The 18,773-nt window shown below is 43.5% G+C and overlaps 1 protein-coding gene across 1 annotated transcript in view; it reads right to left on the reverse strand.

Annotated features, from left to right (window-relative positions):
* Positions 1–18,773, reverse strand: part of Mrap2 (melanocortin 2 receptor accessory protein 2) — a 47,265-nt gene that overhangs the window by 12,610 nt on the left and 15,882 nt on the right. Inside the window, exons 2-3 of the mRNA XM_004628250.2 lie at positions 7,577–7,697; positions 3,031–3,130 (exon numbers count right to left, since the gene is read on the reverse strand). Coding sequence (XP_004628307.1) covers positions 3,031–3,130; positions 7,577–7,691 — 215 coding nt within the window. The 5' untranslated portion in view covers positions 7,692–7,697. The remainder of the gene's footprint in view (positions 1–3,030; positions 3,131–7,576; positions 7,698–18,773) is intronic.

The raw sequence follows: 18,773 nt of genomic DNA on the forward strand, positions 1-18,773 counted from the left end.
TCTCTCTCTCTCTCTCTCTCTCTCTCTCTCTCTCTCTCAAAGGAAGGTTATCATGTATCCTCCCGGCTACTCTGTGAAATTGGCCTTCATCTGTATCTGTTCTCCCTTTTCTTACTCTTGCAAAGCCCACCATATTTTCAAGTTCTCTAGACTAGTATAATAAAAAAGAAAAGGTACATGCACATATTTTTGAGGACACAAAGAAAAAAGGGGAAATTTTGTCTTTTTAGTGGCTGTGAAAGAGATTTTCAGCCACATATCTCCTTATGTGTCTGTAAAATGCTATTTTTTATTCCAAAATGTTGTCTTGAAAAGATTTGTCCATTCCCTGATACCTGGATGTATATGAAAAGTGGGAAAAACTATTCCCTTTGCCCTAGTACTATTTCTTTCCTTCTTTCTTTTTTTTTTTTTTTTTTTTTTAATGTATTTAGTGCAGGGTCTATAGGGTCTCACTACACAGATTGGGACTCCCAGTGTTCTCCTCTTTTCAGCCTCTCAAGCGCTGGGATTACAAGCATGTGCCACCATGCCCAGTCTCAACTGCAGGCTGAGCACACCCTGGGGGCGGGGCCGTCAGGGCAGGCTGGGGATCGAGCCCTGAGTCCCTGCGTCTGCCTAAGGAGGCGCTTTAATCAGCTGAGCTATCTGGCTGGCCCTTCAAGCATTTGATCCAGTGCAGACCGAGGACAGTCTTCAGAGGCAGTGTGATAAGACCCCCCGGAGAGCACGTGCCGCACGGAGCGAAGGGAACACTGGGTGTGAGACTCGTGAGGGTCTGTGCGGAGCCCTCCACCCGCCTGCTGCTGTCTTCCTCTATTCTCCCCATCCTGCTAAGGGCTCTAGCAAGCTGGACTGCGACACGGTGCTGACAGGGCTACTGGCTGCTGGCTGGGTACAGGCAAGAGGCAGCAGTAGGCCGCTGTGTGCTCTATCTGTGGCTGTTCCTGGAAAGGTCACATAGGACTGGCTGTGCCCTCGGACCCGAGCCTCAGTCCTGGATGCTCCAATTACCCAGAACTGCTAGTGCCTCAGGATCATGGCCCTAGGCACTGCCCCCACCCCTACTTCTTTTTTATCTTTTAAAAATATCTAATTTTTTGAAAAAAGAAAATTTTATAACAAAAAATAGATTAATAACAATTAATACACAGTGTATTATTGTCTTCAGTTACTCCGATTATAAGACACAGACCAAAAAAAAAAAAATACTCTCTTACAAAGAGAAACAGATATAGCACAAAAACTTCCTTTCTGTGAACTAAGGAGAAGCTACTTGTGCAAATCAAACAAATATATATGTTACAGTTTGTGTCTAATTGTCCCCCCAAAGCCTCATGCAGTCACAGGGTGGCTTCTAGAGTTTGTGATTAATTCTTGATCCAATGTGGGATTATGGGTGTGTTTCCCTTGCCCTGGGGTAGGTAATCTGCATTACAATGTGAGGAGGGGAGAGAGGCTTGCTAGAAGCCACAGCTGCAGCCCATCTCTTCACTCTTTGCTGTTTTCCACCATCATGAATAGCAGCCCTCTGCCATGTGCCACTCTGCCTTGGAGCCAGCTGAGTATGGACCGAAACCTCCACTAACTGTGAGCTGAATAAACCTTTTCTTCCTCAATTCTGGGTGTTGGGTATTTTGTGCCTGCAATGAGGAAAAGTAACTGAGATATATATATATAGATAGATAGATAGATAGATAGATAGATAAATAGATAGATAGATAGATATAGCTATAGATATAGATATATGTTTTGGAAACAATGGAATAAGTAATTTGGAGATTTATTTCAACTTCTTACTTCCTATTCATCTATTCTCTGGTTTGCTTTTTATTTGTACTTATATTTTGAGTTTCTCACATAGAAGAAATCACGAGATATTTAATGTTGTATATCTGATTTATTTTACTTAACAGGACAGGCTCAATTTGCAACCATTTACCTAAATTTCTTCAAGTTCACCTTGCTTTATGACTGAGTAGGACTCCACTGTATACAAATACCACTTTTCCTTTATCCATTCATCTGTTGATGGACAGATACCTGTTTTCAAATGTAACTATTATAAAACATGCTGCTTTAAACCTGGGTATGCATGTATTCTCTGTAATGGGCTGACTTTAACCCTTTGGGGGAAGATATGTAGAAGGGGGTTAGCTGGGTCACATGAAAATTGTTTAATTTTTTGAGACATCACATGGATTTCTATAACAGCACTCCCACCAATACTATCCGTTGCCTGTTGGAACCACTTCATAAGGACTTCAACACATTATTTACTTTTTGAAGAATTATAAAATACATCAAAGACACTTTTGATTATTTTACAACCACAACTGAGCATATATTCGCTGACATTACTCAGTGTTCAGTACGCACCCTTCGTAAACACCCTTCCTTTAATAAATTCTTTCACCAGTGTAAAACTCACACCCATGTTCTGATGTGATGATGAGAACTATATAAGCTTCAGTTTCCTTTTTCGTGCTGGTCTCAAGGAGAAACAAGGCTTAACTCCATGGCTATTGTCAGTAAGCGGTTTAGCTAAGTACATGCTAACCATTACTTCTCTGCTTTTTGGAATTGTTTGTTTGTTTGTTTATTTTTGTAGTGCCGGGCATTGACCTCAGGACCCTGTGCTTGCCAGGCAAGCACTTATTCTACTGAGCTATCTCCTTAGTCCCTGGAATAGTTTTAAAAATTAGTTCTCATCCTAGTTTGCCACCATCTTTTTTCACTACTTTTAATCTAAAATGTCATCTAAATCCTTTTCAGGGCAATGAGAAAATACATTCCACTTAACAGACATTTCAATATAAACCTCAGGCTGAGGAAGGGACAAAAATGGCCAATTTCACAAGGGCAATGTGAACAAAAGGCCAAGAGGAAAGGGGGAACCCACATCATGTACAGGTATCAAATCTATAACCTTTGCCTACCCCCCACCCACTGCAAGCTACCTCAGCCTGGATTCTGGTTCCTCAGCTCCCTGGGGGATGTAACAGATGTTCAGAGATGGCATGGACTTACTCTTGATGAGGGGCCCCCGTCTTGGTCAGCAAGGTCAGCACAAAAAACATGAAAATCACAAAAACTGCAAGACCAACCCAAAATCCAATCACAATGGAATCTGTAAGACAGTTAACAATGGCATTAGTGTTTCACAGAGCTTTAATACATAAATGATCAACAAATTTGAGAAGATGTCAACAGCCTCACTGTAGAAAAGGAGGAAGAGGGAAGAGTCTGTGGCCCTTGAGTTTCCATCTCGGATAAAACAGAGGCTGAGGCTCCGTGGACTCTTGGTTTCCACATTGCAGCAAGGGGCCTAGACCACAACGAAGATTATCTAGAGTCTACTTGGCTGCCTTGAATTAGAAAATATACTATTTTGCAGATTGCTATACAAACATTTCAAATGAATTGGTTTTAATTAATCCAACTATGTATTCTCACTTATGCCTAACTCAAGTCCGTCACGTCTTGAATACCACATACAAAAACCCTGAAGTGCTCTTCTTTCCTTTTGCCTTTCTTTGTACTTCATTTCTGTAAGCCCGCTGTATTGCTACTCATCTCACTATTTTATGAAGCATCTTTCCACAAAGATAGACCTAATCTATTTTTCCAGATTGAGTCTCCGCATGTAGATTTCTTTATATACAATGTCTGGTATCCTAGAATATAGTTCCTAGTATTTAATCAATAGAAATATCATCTCTTTCTTCTAATTTATCCTTACTTAAAATCCCATTTGTTTCTAATTGAACAAGGACAGCATGTCCATGTGTTTACCTTAGTTTCTGGCCCCAGCTTTCTCACACCCACACCTGTAGAGGGCCCTGTCTCTACCTGGCTGCCCTGTCTCAACCTGGTCACTCGGCACTGAGGAAAGGCCATCCATCCTTCAGAGTCCATCTGAACACCAGTCCCTTTACAACGCCTCAGCTATTCCTCTAGCTCCTACGCTCTTTCCTTCCTCTGATCCCTACTTTGTTTCTGGTTCTCCAAGCAGGTCACTCCTTTCCTACTGTAATAATCACAGACCTTGTCACCTGTAACTTGTGAACACGTCTAACATTGCTATGCTTCTCACGGCTACTCTTGTGGCTCCCTTCCTAAACCTCCATCACTAGCACTATGGCTATGACAACAGCCTCCTGCCTGGTCTCTGCTTCAGATTTCATCAGTTCATTCCCCAGATGCAGAAGGACCCTGCTGAGACCCAAGACAGAGACTATTCTGCTGCTCCAAACTTCTAAATGACTTCACACCCTGAAAGCCAAAGTTCTGAGTATGAACCTTGCCCTGGTCTCGGACCTTTCTGACCTCTCCTACTGTTACTTGCCTTTTATTTACTTTACTGTCACCATGCTGGCCTCCATGTCATTCCTGGAACATGCCAGGCCACCCGTGCCATACAGCTTTCTCTGGGGTGTCCTTCCCTCAGACATTGTATGGAGTCTCCTCTCACACTTTCTTTGGGCCTTTTCAGATTTCTCCTTTTCAATGGGCCTTTACATAGCTACACTATTTATATGTTTATCTCTACACCCACATCCTCATTCCCTAATCCCTGTGATCATCTGATATAGTTTATTTAGCTAATCTGTTCTCTCTCTCACCAGAATACAAACTCCGCATAAAGAAGGTATTTTTTTATCTTTCTAGTTCACTGTTGCATCTCCAATTTTTGTTTGTTTGTTTGTTTTGTTTTGTTTTTGTGAAACTAGGGATTGAACTCAGGCCCTTGCGCTTGCCAGGGAAGCACTTATTCCACTGAGCCATCTCCCTGGCCCTTTGCATCTCCAGTGCTAAAATAGTTGTGCATGAAATAAATAGGTGCTCAATAAATGCATTAAAGGACTGAACAGATAGTCACTCAGCTAGCTTCCAATGTATGTCAGACATATGTCCACTTCTAATACATCATAAGGTTTAACACTTGATTCAACACTGAGAATAAGAAACAAATCACCATGACTAAAGCAGGCTGTTTCTCAGAAGAAAGACTGCAAAGAAGTACAGGAATTCTCATTCTAGCAGACAGAGGAACTTACTCTAACTAAAGACGTAGCTATTGTTCCCATGTATGGCCACACAGGATAAGTGAAGGTAACCGTTAGTAGTTATTCCTATTCTCACTTAATGCTTTTCTTTGAAATAACCTTCTATTCTTTTGAAACTTAAATTAACCAGTTTTATATTTTCCTCAGCAGAACAATATGCCACATTTGAAGGTTAGAATGGATTTTAAAATGGAAGAGACTGTACCAATGTGCACATTACAACAATGGATTTAATTTTGTCACTTTCTTGTATATAATGGGGTTTTTATTTTTTTTTACTCTTCTCTAGGGCTGATATTTTCAGGTTCTTGACACTAAGAACATCTACTTATATTAGTTCTGTGACATGGGAAGTCAGAACTGCTGTTGTGGTTTGTGTCTAGGTGTCCCCCAAAGCCTCACGTGGTCATGGGGTGGGCTTCTAGAGTCTGTGATTGATTCATGGTCCATGCTGGGATTATGGGTGTGAGTGCTATGCTGCCCTAGGGTGGGCAGCCTGTGGCAGAAGGGAGAGAGTCTTCTCGAACATGCCTCCCTTTTTGCCCTTGTAGCTGTTGCTGTCTTCTGCCACAACGAACTGCTGCCCTCTGCCATGTTGCACCTGCCTTGGAGCCAGCTGATTATGGACTGAAAGGTCCACAAACTCTGAGCTAAATAAACCTTTCTCTATTTTGGGGCATTGGGTACTTTGTCGCAGCAACAAGATAAAAGTAACCAAGACAACTACCTTGGGCATTTTTGTATTTTCATGATGGGAATGTCAAAATCAAAGCACTCCTCATTAGTCGCACGGTTGTTAAAGTGGGTGTATAATGTGTCAGAGCAGTGATCTGCATTTTACATGACTTTTTCAAAGCTATAGTCATTACTAGAATATAATAGGCTCACAAAATGTTTTCTCATTTTTTCCTGGAGATGCAAAATTTTAACATCAGACCTGTCTTTTATGCGCCCAATTTAAGGAAAAAAGGATCAAATTGACCAAAACATAAAGTTGATGCAAAAGGTCACATTGTTGGGAAATAAATGGCAATTTGCTTCGTCATTTTGATTTCCACTATCATTTATAATAAGCAAGCATCCTGACCTAAAGGTTATTCCAGAAAAAGAAAAGATCAAAGCAAGGACGTTTTCACACTTAGGCCACAAGAGCCTCCCATCAATAGCAGTATATCCTAAGAGTTTTTGCGTACTTTTTATTCCCTTAAATAAAAAAAGGCAACAATAAAGGACAAATGAAACAATTTTGTTATTACCTGGGGGCAAAATAAAAAATATGACTCAGTTAAGGACTTTTGCTTATGGAACAAAAATAGAAAGCCTATTCTCCAAAATAGAAAGCCTGGTTCTCCAAGAAATACCTAAAGGAACAAAGGTATTTCCTTTGCTACATTTATACCTCTAATTCTGTTATGTTTTCTGTTTAGTTGTCCCCTCAAAGCCTCATGTTAATTCATGTGGCAAACTTCTGGAATTTGTAATTAACTCATGATCCACTGGGATTATGGGTGTGAATGCTACACCCAGCCTGGGTCAGATAGCCTGAAACACAACTTAAGGGAGACAGACTTGCTCTCTGTTGCCCCTGTAGGTGCTTCTCCTCCCATTTGCTCTTGCTGTTGTCTGCTGCCATGAACTGCTGCCCTTTGCGATGTGCTGCTCTGCCTTGGAGACAGCCGAGTATGGACTGAAACCTCCACTAACTGTGAGCTAAATAAACCTTTCCTTCCTTCATTTGGGGTGTCAGGTATTTTGTCCCAGCAATGAGAAGAAAGTAACTGAGACAGATTATAACCCCTTTTCTGTTTCCCAATGCATCCCACCAGTGTGGACAATGATAACCTAAAGTTTGTGCAGTGCTGTATAAAACAACTGAACATCTCAGAAGTATTTATAGGACATCCAAGACAGCAATTCCTGTCCTTCTGGTAACAAAACGAGGATGCTTCATGCAGACAACATCCAGTTAGGATAGGGGTTGAATAGTAATATTCACAGAATTACATTCCTTGTTCTATGCCAAATCATTATTTACCCCAATAATGTGAAAGAGAATTAATGCCTAAAACATGAAACTAATAATGGTGGCCAGCTATTATCTGTTATTGTGAATATGTATAGACTGCTCTCCACAGCTCCAAGAAGCCAATTGGATTTAAATGATGCTATTGATTATGTATGACAAAAGAAGCTTTTTCAAATAATAGTTCTGGATTCTATTTTTGTACATATTTTTGGTGATTCAAACATTCATAGTTTGGGGGATCTGGGATACTTAATGCTAAAAAAAAAAGTATTGTCTGAGATTGTTACCAATTCACATTCTCTCGCTAAAGAAATCTTTTAAGTTTTTCATCAGTCAGAATCACCAAGACCCCCACATAATACCACCTATGTCTTTGTGAAGAAGGGTGTTTTGTGAGGTGTTAGAGATAAATGACAGAGTTCAATAAGAAGATGGAAGGTTCAAGGGAAGCAATCACTGTGGGGAACCGTGCACAACTTACATTTATGAGCCTTCAATCCTTCGAAGGAAACTGGTCCAATCTCATAATACTCATATTCCCAGGTGTAGTCAGATTGCTGGAAGGTTCTGTTAGAAATTAACCTCTGGGCAGACATCTCCACCTGCACAAATGGAGAAAGGCAAGTACAAAGGCTATCAACTCATTCACAGCTACAGTTACTCTAATCATTTGTGAAATGTAGGAATTCAGGAACAAAAGCCTCCAGGAGCTTCTAACCCTGGGTCAGCAAAAGGTTCTCAGCACCTGCCAACACCTTCCACCATGTGGCCAATGTCTTTTATCCCTTCACTAGTCTGCAATATATTTGAATTCAGATACTACATCTTTTTGTGAATTTGCCTCAAGGAATGGCATGTAACAAATATGCAGTAATTAATAATAGAAAAAAGAGAAAGAGAGAAAAAATTGTAAAAAAAATATCTAAGGATATAACTTCAGCCATACCACACATACCTGTGTGAGTATGCAAATCATCTATAGGAAATAAGTAAAATCAATGTCAACAGTAAACTAACTCAGCACACATCTATTACATATCATTAAATACACACAGTCTAAGTAGAACAAGATGGAGTGAAACAAAGAGATATGGATAGCCAGAGCTGCATAGCAGAACAAGACCCTCAGTAAAGGACCCCTTATGCCCACTTCTTACCCCTTAAGTTTGTCATATTTTCAGGTTTTCGTAAGTATAATCTTTGTTAATGGTGATTATTTTGGCCTACACAATTCTGACTTCTTTGAAAGACATGGCAAAGGGAAGTAGGGATTCTAAAAGAAAAGTCAATACAGTCTTAGTCCAATTACTGTGCAGCTACTATGTGCAAGACTGCCCTCTGCAGGGAGGGCAGAGACAAGGGAAACACAGACCAGGTTCCCACAGGCCTTCCTTCACAATGAGGAGATGGACAAGCAGACCAATAGCAGTAATGTAAGGCAAAACCTAAGAGAAACACCAGCCAAGTCTGAGATTCACCAAGCACCCTCACTGCACTCACCCTGAAGAGCTTTCTGCAGTGGCCTTCTCCTGTATCACTGTGGGTCAGAGCCAGCCACAACTACCTGGAGGGCAGAACTCCCAGGATAGCTAAGGTAAAATCATCACCATCCTTCCTCCCTAATTGTGAGTCTCTCCCTCCTCACCCCTTCTTCCCTGTCCCCAGCCCTGGCCACATAGAAGAGATCCCTCCACTAGTATTTGTCAAAGGGTGAGTGCTCAGACCCAGAGCTGCCTGGCAGTGTCAGAAATCAGAGTGTGACTCAGAGGCCCAGTTAGACAAATCACTTCCCCAGAGGCAGAAAAGACTATGCCAATTCTGACTTGGAAAAGACACAAATTACAAGGAAAGCTGACCTTTATGTAAGCATTCAGCTCCCTTTCCGACACCTGCAGAGGAATAATATAAAACCATTATCACAGCATCATCTTTGGCCTTTTAATTATTTGAACATGAAGCACTTCCCCTCAATGATAAAGTAAATTTCCTCGGGAAATGAAAGTTAACAATGCAGACTTAGCATCCTAAGTATCCTCATGTACAAGCACTTCCCCTAGCAGGAAAGAGCTGTGACAAAAGCCAAGGAGTGTTCGGGGCATGGTTCAGAAATGGAACAGTGTGATAAAGCTGATCTCCAAAGGAGAGTGTCGAGAACCCCATACCATACAAGAACAAGACACTGGCTGACATCAGGCTGCCAGGGCCTTCAGCTTTGCTGCATCCTTAGGCCATAATTTCAGTCCTGTTTTGCTCATCTGCAAAACTGACCATGGCTACCTGAAAGTATTACTGTAGGAAGGACACCATCATCACCGGCCTGCACCACTTCTTGGATCTCCTCACTGGCTTTTCTGCTTCTATTTTTATTTTTTTGATCAGTGAGTCTTTATTCATTGTATTTTCCAAGGGAAAAAAGAGCCAGAATGCATGTTATTAAATGACTAGAAACATGGAAAGAAGGAAGGAAGGAAGAAAAGGAAAGGAAAGGAAAAGAGAGGAAAGGAGGGCGGGCCTTGGTATGGAAAAATTCACCATCAAATATACAATCCAGGGATGTCACCAAAGCTCAAGGGGACTTAAGTTGAAGAGTGAGGGGAAGCAACAGTGAAAGAACAGGCTAGTACTGACTTTCCTCCATCCCTCCACTCAAGGCTAAATTCAAGATTCCATACAAAGCTTTGGTTTCTAGCATTAAAGTTATTACATCATCCTCCACTAAATAGTTTTGTGGACACTTTGAAATTGGTGTCTTGAACCTGTATAAAAGTTCCTGGGTAACTTGAACAGAATATGCGTCCATACTCCGTTCCTGGTCTCCTGACCACACTTGCTGCGTAGAAGGCCTCTGATCGCTTCTCTCCAGGAGTGACTTTGGTTCTTCCAAGTATCACGAAATACATCAAGAAACAGTGCTGATTCAGGAGGTCAGAAACAGGAGGAAGGGGCTTCTTGCTCTTTCAGCCTTCTGCACAACTCATTTAAGCACTGCAGAGATACCCCAAGAATCAAATATGATTGGTGGAGGCATTAGGTTTACTTTTGATAGAGAAGAACTGTGGAGTCAAGCTCTTAGGACAGAGTTTATATAAAATATGAACTGGGGAGAGGGGAAACACAGAAGGAAAGATAGCTCAAGATCTGCTTCCATCCTTACCCTGTGCTCTCCTGTCCACTCAACCTACTCTTTTTGAAAAGAGAATGCACTTGTCCTTCTTTTGTGTAAAACTTTTAGTGGCTTCCCATCGCTCTAAGGACAAAGTCAAAAATCCTTAACATGCCCTGCCTTCTCCTCTTCCTTCAGGCATTTTGCTTCATATCCATTCATATGATATATATTTACTGTGGCTCCTCAAATACTTCTTGTTCTCTGTACACAGGCCTTCCCTCGCTTCTTGTATGAACACTCTTCCTACCAGCCCCATCCTAACCCCTCCCTCTTTCCCTGCATATTCTTATCCTCTAGGTCAGACACTGGCAAATTCAGATTGTCACCTGTTACATCAGTTAGGATCCACTAGAGGAACAGAACATATACGTGATGCATAAAGGATTTACGAGGTTGGCTTACAATGATCACCTACAGTCAGCTATGGAAGAACATGAAAGAGCTGTCTGTGTGCCTGACAGCTGGAGGATCCAGCGAAAACTCCCAGGCCTGGAGTTCACTGCAGAGTCTCATGCAGGAACACTGGCTGCAGGGTCTGAACTGGAAGCCCAGATGGATGCCCAAGGGAAACGGCAAAGATGGGAGCTCTTCAAGGAAGCAGAAGTAAGATTTCCTTCTTGTTTCTCTTTTCATTCCATCCCCCAGCTACAAGGTTATTATGGGTCTTCCTGCTTCAGTCGGTTAATCATCCAGATACACCAGAACTGTGTACACTAATCCATAGAATAAGAAAACATGTTTCTTATTCAAGTTAACACCATAATTAATTATCATTCCCATGTTTGTGTATAGCCCACAAGAGAAGGATATGCTTGCTTCTAAACATCTGAAGAAGCTGACTGTCACAGTGCACACCTGTAATCCCAGCACTCTGGAAGGCTGATGCTGGAGGATGGCAAACTCGAGCCCTGCCTGGGCAATTCAGTGACTTAGTACAACTGCCTCAAAATAAGAAATTTTAAAAGACCAGGTAAAGGCATTAAGTTCAACCCCCAGCACTGAGGGAAAAAAAAAAATCATTGTGTGACACTGAACATTGTTGAAATTCAAATATCAATGTCAATAAGTGTTATGGTTTGTGTCTAGTTGTCCCCCCCCCCAAAGCCTCATGCAGTCATGGGGCAGACTTCTAGAATTTGTGATTAACTCATAATCCACTGGGATTATGGGTATGAGTACTACGCCCAGCCTGGGGCAGATAGCTTGAATGCAACTTAAGGGAGACAAATGCTCTCGGCTGCCATTGTTGCCACTGCTCCTATTTTGCTCTATGTTCTTTGCTGTCACCATAAACTGCTGCCCTCTGCCATGTGCCACTCTGCCTTGGAGCCAGCCAAGTATGGACTGAACCCTCCAGTAACTGTGAGATAAATAAACCTTTCCTTCCTGCATTTCGAGTGTTGGGTATTTGTCCCAGCAATGAGAGAAGAGTAATTGAGATAAAATTTGTACCAGAGAAGTGGGGTCATTGCTGTGGCTAAATGTGACCACGTGGATTATGAGCTTTTGGAAATTGCTTATGGGAAGAGATAGGAAAGGTTTGGAGATTTGCCTATGAACAAAGAGCTAGAACAGCTCTGGCTGTTTTGCATGGGAGATTCTGGTCAGAGCTCAGAAGACCAGAAGGCTGATATAAATCCTGCCTGCAAAGACCAGGCTGGGGAGGTTTCTGCTGGGAAGAAGGACTGCATTGGTTATTGGACTCCAGATCATTGGTGTTTTTGTTTGGCAGAGTTTGTCTACATTTTGCTCATGTCCAGAGACTTTGCCTGAAACTGAGATTAAGCATGGTAGAATGATTAACCTTTCAGAAGAAATATCAAAGCAGTCAAATATTGAGGGAGTGGTATGGCTATTGTTGGGGGCTTTTAGTTAGATTTATGTTAAGAATCAAAAGCAAAGAGCCCAGAAGGATGATTTAAAATGTTGTGAGCTTGGCCAGAAAGGAAGCACCAATAAAGCTGTGGACTGCAAAGATAGAGTTGAAAGAATCTCTCCTGCTGAGAAGGAACAGGAGAATCAAAAGGATGGCCTGAAGGCATCACAGGAGGTGTCAGCTCTCCACCCTTTGCAGCCTCAGAACTGCAAGAATGATGGACTTTGCCTTGGGGAAAAAGCCACAGAGTCCCATGTTCCAGAACTGTGACAGCAGCCTCAACAGGTTCCAGAATGGCACGGGCACAGAGAATTTATTCTTAGGGATCAGAGTCAGAGTGCTCAGTGATCCAGGCACTTGACCCCTACAGCCAAAAAAGCAGAAAGCCAGGGTATTGCTCCAGCTGGCAGCAGACCTTGGCATCACCCACATGGCATTGCTTTTAGGTGCTTGCAGGATGCAAGAGTTCTGAGGTTAAAGAAGGCTTCCAATTGATTTTGAAAGAAGGCCTGGGAGGCCTCGCAGTGTGCCCCTGAGAGGGCAGTGTGTAAAGCTCTGAGTGAAAAGCCTATTCCATGGAAACCCCAGAAGTTTGGAAAAGCCAGGAACATGGATCATGTAGGGGAAACTGCAAAGAGGGAGCAAAGCCAGCCTAAGATGGAAGCCATGGGAACTCCATGACTGGACCATAGGGGTGCCATAGGGGAGGAGCTGTATGGAGCTCACAAATTACCAGAAATTGCTTCAGATGGTCCACATGGACTTACTGTTGGCACTTCTGGATTTGGGACTTGCTTTGGTCCCAATGGTTTGCATCCTCTTGTTTATACTTTTTGGAATGGTAATGTTTATCATGTGCCACTGAATATTGGAAGTGTTTAACTTTTCATTTGTACAGGGGCTCACAGCTAGGAGTTTGCCTTGAACCTTGGAGGAGACTTGGGACTTGGACTTTTCAGCAGTGCTGAAGTGCTTACAACTTTGGCAGCTCTTAGAGATGGACTAAGATGCCTGTTGCACAAAGGGGTGTTCGTGAATCTTTGGGGATCCAGGGGCGGAATGTTATGGTTTGAGTGTAGTTGTCTCCCCCCAACCCCACCCCTGCAAAGCCTCATGCAGTCATGGAGTGGGCTTCTAGAGTTTGTGATTACCTCATGATCCACTGGGATTATGGGTGTGAGTGCTGCACCCAGCCTGGGGCAGATAGCCTGAACGCGACTCAAGGGAGATGACAGACTTGCTCTCTGCTGCTGTTGCCACTGCGCCTGTTTTGCTTTGTGCTCTTGCTGCTGCCATGAGCTGCTGCCCTCTGCCGTGGACCAGTCTGCCTTGGAGCCAGCCGAGTATGGACTGCCACCTCCAGGAACTGTGAGCTAAATCAACCTTTCCTTCCTTCATTTTGAGTGTCAGATATGTGTCCCAGCAAGGACAGAAGAGTAATTAAGACAATAAGAAAGGCTTCTTTGCAACAGAGCCACCCATTTGTCATTGAATTTTCTATGACTTCTTTAGCATTATAATAGCAAAGATGAGTCACTGCAAGAGATGGTATGGCCAAAAAAAATTATATTTTGCTGACCTCTGCTATATATTCATAAAAAATGACCTGAAGTTTAGTTTTCCACTAGTAAAATAAAGATGACAATACCTACTTAATAGAGTTGCTGCAAAAATCTAAATGCAATGTTGCATGAAAAGACTCAGGTTATGATGACTAAATAGCAGCCAGCACTGCTATTATTAGCTGAGATATGCTGAACTGCGACAGGAAAGCCTAACTCCCCAGTGGGCCAATTCCTATCAAATTTACCATGTGGTTATTTGATCCATGTGAGTAAAGTTACAATGAAAATATCTTGGTCCAGATTGTTTCAAAGCCATAAGATCAATATTTATATCCCGGGACTCAAGAGGCTCTGCCTTATTTGTGAATTGATGAACTTTACTGGAGCATAAAATAAAGTCTGCATTGATAATCCTTTTTCAAAGGAAGACAGATAAAATCTGGTGTGATCATACTATTTGCATTGGAAATCAATATTATAGCCAATAAAACAAGTCGCACAAAAGGCAGCACTAGGCTTTGTGTTGAAAAGAAAAATAGTAAAAATGAAACAAAGATGATAAGGATGGGGAGTGTTTTCTGTCCTCCCTATGAATGGCACACCTCAGATGCCCAAGCTGCTTTGCCTCTGCATGCATTCATACGCAGCAGTGGCCCCCTGCCCCGCCCCTGTGGCTGCGGAGGGTCAGGACCTGCCGATCTTCCTACCGCTCTCCCAGGTCAGAACGCTGCCATATCACTACTCTCCTGGGTCCAGCCAGGGACTGGTGAATGAAGTCTGTTTGTGTGAGAGTCTGCTGTGAGTACCACGGACCACCCTCCCACCATACAATATTTAATTTCTTCCTATTCTTGTCTGTATACTATCTCTTTCATCTCAATAAGCCACTGCAGGATATATTAACAAATTACACTACAAAAAGGATTGAAAGTTCCATGTGCCAGTGTTCTGAAAATTGATGGCCATGTAGAGAACTGTGCCAAGTTCTGGCAAATAAATGGAAACAAAAAGCATAAACATCAGAGACCACCAAAGGTCTTGAGAAACTCAGAATGGAATATTGACCCTCCTCTTCCAGGCAGCTGCCATCTTGATAGCCTTCAGATAAGAAGGAAGGGATTTTTTTTTTCCATTTTATGTATTTGTTACAGGATTTTGCTACACAGTTCAGACTCATAGTGAAGAGCCTCCCCAGCACTGGGATTACAGGCATGCGCCACCACACCCAGACTCCGTCACCAGGCTCAGAGAGCCCAGGGGCAAGGCAAGCACTGCATGCAGGACCAGGAATCAAACTCTGGTCCCTACACTTGCCAAAGCAGGTGCTTAGCCCACTAGGCTATTACCAGCCCTGGAAGTGCTTTCTTTTTACTGGTTATTTCTTTTAAGTTCTTATATTCTATAGTGGTTGGTACATTGTGTCAACTTGAGAACTTCAGATGTTTAATTACGTGACTCAGCAGACAGCTAGGTTTATTCTTTGTAAACATCTTCGTCCTCTACAAGAGCAGGGCATGGACAGTGTGCAGTACTAGACCCCCTCCCTAAGGGATGGAGGCCCCTCCTTAGGGCTTGGGGGGCCCAGCCTAGGGCATGGGGGCCCTCCCTAGAATGACTCAGCACTTGAAAGATATATAAAGGGAATTGGGGGAGGATGGTCCCACCCACTTCCTTGGAGAAGCTCCAGTCTTCACGGTCAGCATGGAAGGAAGAGAGCCTTGCTAGATGCCATAGCTGCTGCTTCTCCCTTTGCTTTACTCTTGCTGTTTTCTGCCACCATGAACTGCTGCTCTCTTCTATGTGTTACTCTGCCTTAGAGCCAGTGGCGTGTGGACTGAAACCCCGACTAACTGTGAGCTAAGTAAACTTTTCCTTCCTAATTTTGGGTGTCTGTATTTTGTCCCACCAATGAGTGAAAAGTAACTGACATATCCCAAAGGTAGGTTTGGAGGACAGAACTTCTGCTGTCTCCTTTAAAACAGGCATCTGGTGTCCTTGAAAAAGTCCACAAGGCAATATTTTTTTCATCCCAGTCTCAAGTTAGTCAGCTAAGGCATCAGATGCCCTAGGTCAAACAACAGATAGAAGGCTCTGGTGAGGCGGCATTTGTATCACACCCCTCACTTGTGTCAAGGGCTGCCTCTCTGTGCTTTGCTGAAACATAAACTAGGTACAAACTGCCAGGGTTTCTGGTTAGCGGCCTCCAGAGTCTGATCTCCTCACAGTACAGTGATCTGGCAGCTCTGGCTCAGGAGAGGAGGGCAGCCTGGTATCAAGGCTCACTCTACGGGGTGCTAAAAGCTGGCAACTGCTCTCTTGAGCTCAACAAGCAGGAGACAGGAGAGCTCTGCAGGCCGCTGCCCTCTGTGCCCTGCTTCTCCTCAGCATGGCATGCACCCCCACCAAGAAGTCCCCATGTTAGATTTTCTATCATATTAGAGTCACTAAATAGCCTCTTTGGCCAGAAGTATATCCTAAACAAGCTTCCTGGAGCTGCGGTGCCAGCAGAGAGAAATTGCTCTTGTGAGCAGGCACAGCACTGCTGCCAACAAAACGCAATAATAAAAATCACAATTACACCTGACAACAAAACTGCCTTCGCTGCATGTGCACAGGGTCGTCTGAGCCAGGCTGACCTCCTGAGGGAGGCTTTGGGGGCTGCAAACCCAGGCAGAGCCCAGGCAGGTCTCCCTAACCCATCATCCTTTCTCCCACCCGAATTCCAACAGTTGCATCCTCTTTTCTTACTACCCAACCTTTCTTCCTCCAAACCAAGGTCCCATATCATTCCTGGGCACTCTTCCACGTTATACCCAAAAGCAAGCAATTCTCTCCATTGCCCTGATGTACACAGATGTGGATATAGATGAGGTGTGGAGGGAATAAGGCCCTTCATCATGTCATTGGTAAGAGGCTACGCACACCACTGCGGCTGCGGCTGTGGAGTGAGGCAGCCTTTATTTCAGTGTTAGGGAGTTTTCAGGTGATTACCCACTCAGCCACAGGGCTAGCACACTAAAGAAAGGCCCAGGAGGTATCCAGAAACATGGAAAAAGGAGTGTGTGCTCACATATGCCCCCCCATACACACAGTAGGCTTACCACCAGGACCACCAACCTCAGTTCCAGCCTGAGCTATAGAGTTCTCTCTCATTAGCTACGGGCTCTTTTCATTCCTCTTTGCCTCCCCTCCCCTCCCCCTCCTCCTACTTTCTTGAACAGCTGGTCCTAGCACACACAGAGAAGTTACCTCTTGACCTCTTGACCATCAGTCTTTTCCAGCAAAGCCACTCAAGTCCTGCCAGGCTGTACTTTGGTAGCCCCCAGCCTAAGGGCAGAACTTTCGAATCACAACTGAAGCAGCTTAATTCCTCCATTGCACAGAAGCATGGCCAGGCACATGAGTCAAAACTGGCTGTGCACGAAACTTACCAGTGCAGAGGTAGGAGGTGCACACGAGAATGTGAGACGACAAGGTTCTGAGTCCAGAACCAGCGTCTCCTCAAGGCAACACTTGCCAGCAAGGAATCACACCCGAGTGACAGCCCCACACCTTCCTTGCAGGGCAGTACTGACATCATGCTGATAATCTTTGACCCCAATTCACACGACCATGATAGGTCCCATGTAAACGTCCATCTCCTACTTACACTTGCCACTTTCACCCCCAAGTCTGCTGATTCCTTTTGTTATAAAGAAAAGCCTCAGGTAAGTTAAACTTAACAGGACTTTAACTGAGATAAGCATGACTTGTGACTCAGCTCTCTCCCCCAGTCAGGGCAGGTTCTGAGCACTCCAGCCTATGAGGTCAAGGGGCTGTGTGGACAGAAGGTGGAAGTGCAGGCCAAGAGAGACATGGTGTTAAGTGAAATAAATCAGACACACAAGTTTAAGTAGCATGGAGTCTCTCTTATGTCAGACCCCCCAAGATATAAATGAAGAGGAAAATAAAAAGATAGATAATAGGAAACAGGGAGATAGATCTTCTACAAAAGGGGAGGGGACCAAGAAATAGAGTGGACAAGGAAGAGAGAAGGGGACAGACAAAATTCAGATGTGTTGCATACACATACCAGTGTCTGGTGATGAAAGTAATCCTTATGCACTGCAAACATGCAGTAATCAAAAGATAAAAAATTGATAAAGAGAAAGCAGAAGTGAGGTACTAAGACAGCTTAGTGTGTGGGGCTCAGTGTTCAGCTTTATTTGAATCAGTTGGTTGCCTGCAAACAACTGAATTGAAGCTCAGCTGCTGTGACCGACTGAGCCCCAGCTGTGTATTACTAGTAGGTCCCTAAGTCAGCCTCTCCGTGAGTTCTTATATTCAGGTAGGTTGCAATTCACAAGGACTCAAATGTGGAGACACACCCAGAATTTAGTTTACCACTTTCCTGTGAATCTACTCTAAGTTAGTGACTTCTTTCACAGGATGTAGATTTGTCTACATCCTTGTGTCCCTCCACCACATAGAGACACTGCAACAAAGTGCCATCTGTGAGTCTAACTGACCAGACACTGAATCTGCTGGTACCTTGACCTTGGGTTTCCTAGATTCCAGAATTGTGAGCAATAGTTATCAGTCTGAGATATTTTATTTTAGCAGTATGTACAGACTAAGTCACTGCACAAGACTTGGGTCATAGGAGACATACAATTAATAAACCACCAAATTATTTTCCTCCTCCTTCTCCTCCTCCTCCTTTTCTTCTTCTTCTCCCTTCTTTTTTCTTGCTCTCTCACTCTCTTGCTCTCTTCTCTCTCAAGCCTGAACCCATGAGCAGCAGAAGTCTCCATTCTGATAGTGATCTTCAGTTGAACATCAAGAAGAATGCCAAGCACCTGCCTAGGCAAGCACAGGGACCAGGGTTTGATACCTGGCACCACATGCCATGCTTGTCCTGCCACCAGGTACACTGAGCTGGCCACTGAGAGCTCGCATGGTGGTTCACGCCTGTAATTCCAGCACTGGGGAGGCTAAAAACAGGAGGATCACTAAGAGTCTGAGGTGCATAGTGAGACCATGTTACAAGTACATTAAACTGAAAGAGAAGGAGAAGGAGGAGGAGGAGGAG

The sequence above is a fragment of the Octodon degus genome, unplaced genomic scaffold (genome assembly GCF_000260255.1).
Source record: "Octodon degus isolate 3935 unplaced genomic scaffold, OctDeg1.0 scaffold00022, whole genome shotgun sequence".
NCBI lineage: Eukaryota > Metazoa > Chordata > Mammalia > Rodentia > Octodontidae > Octodon > Octodon degus.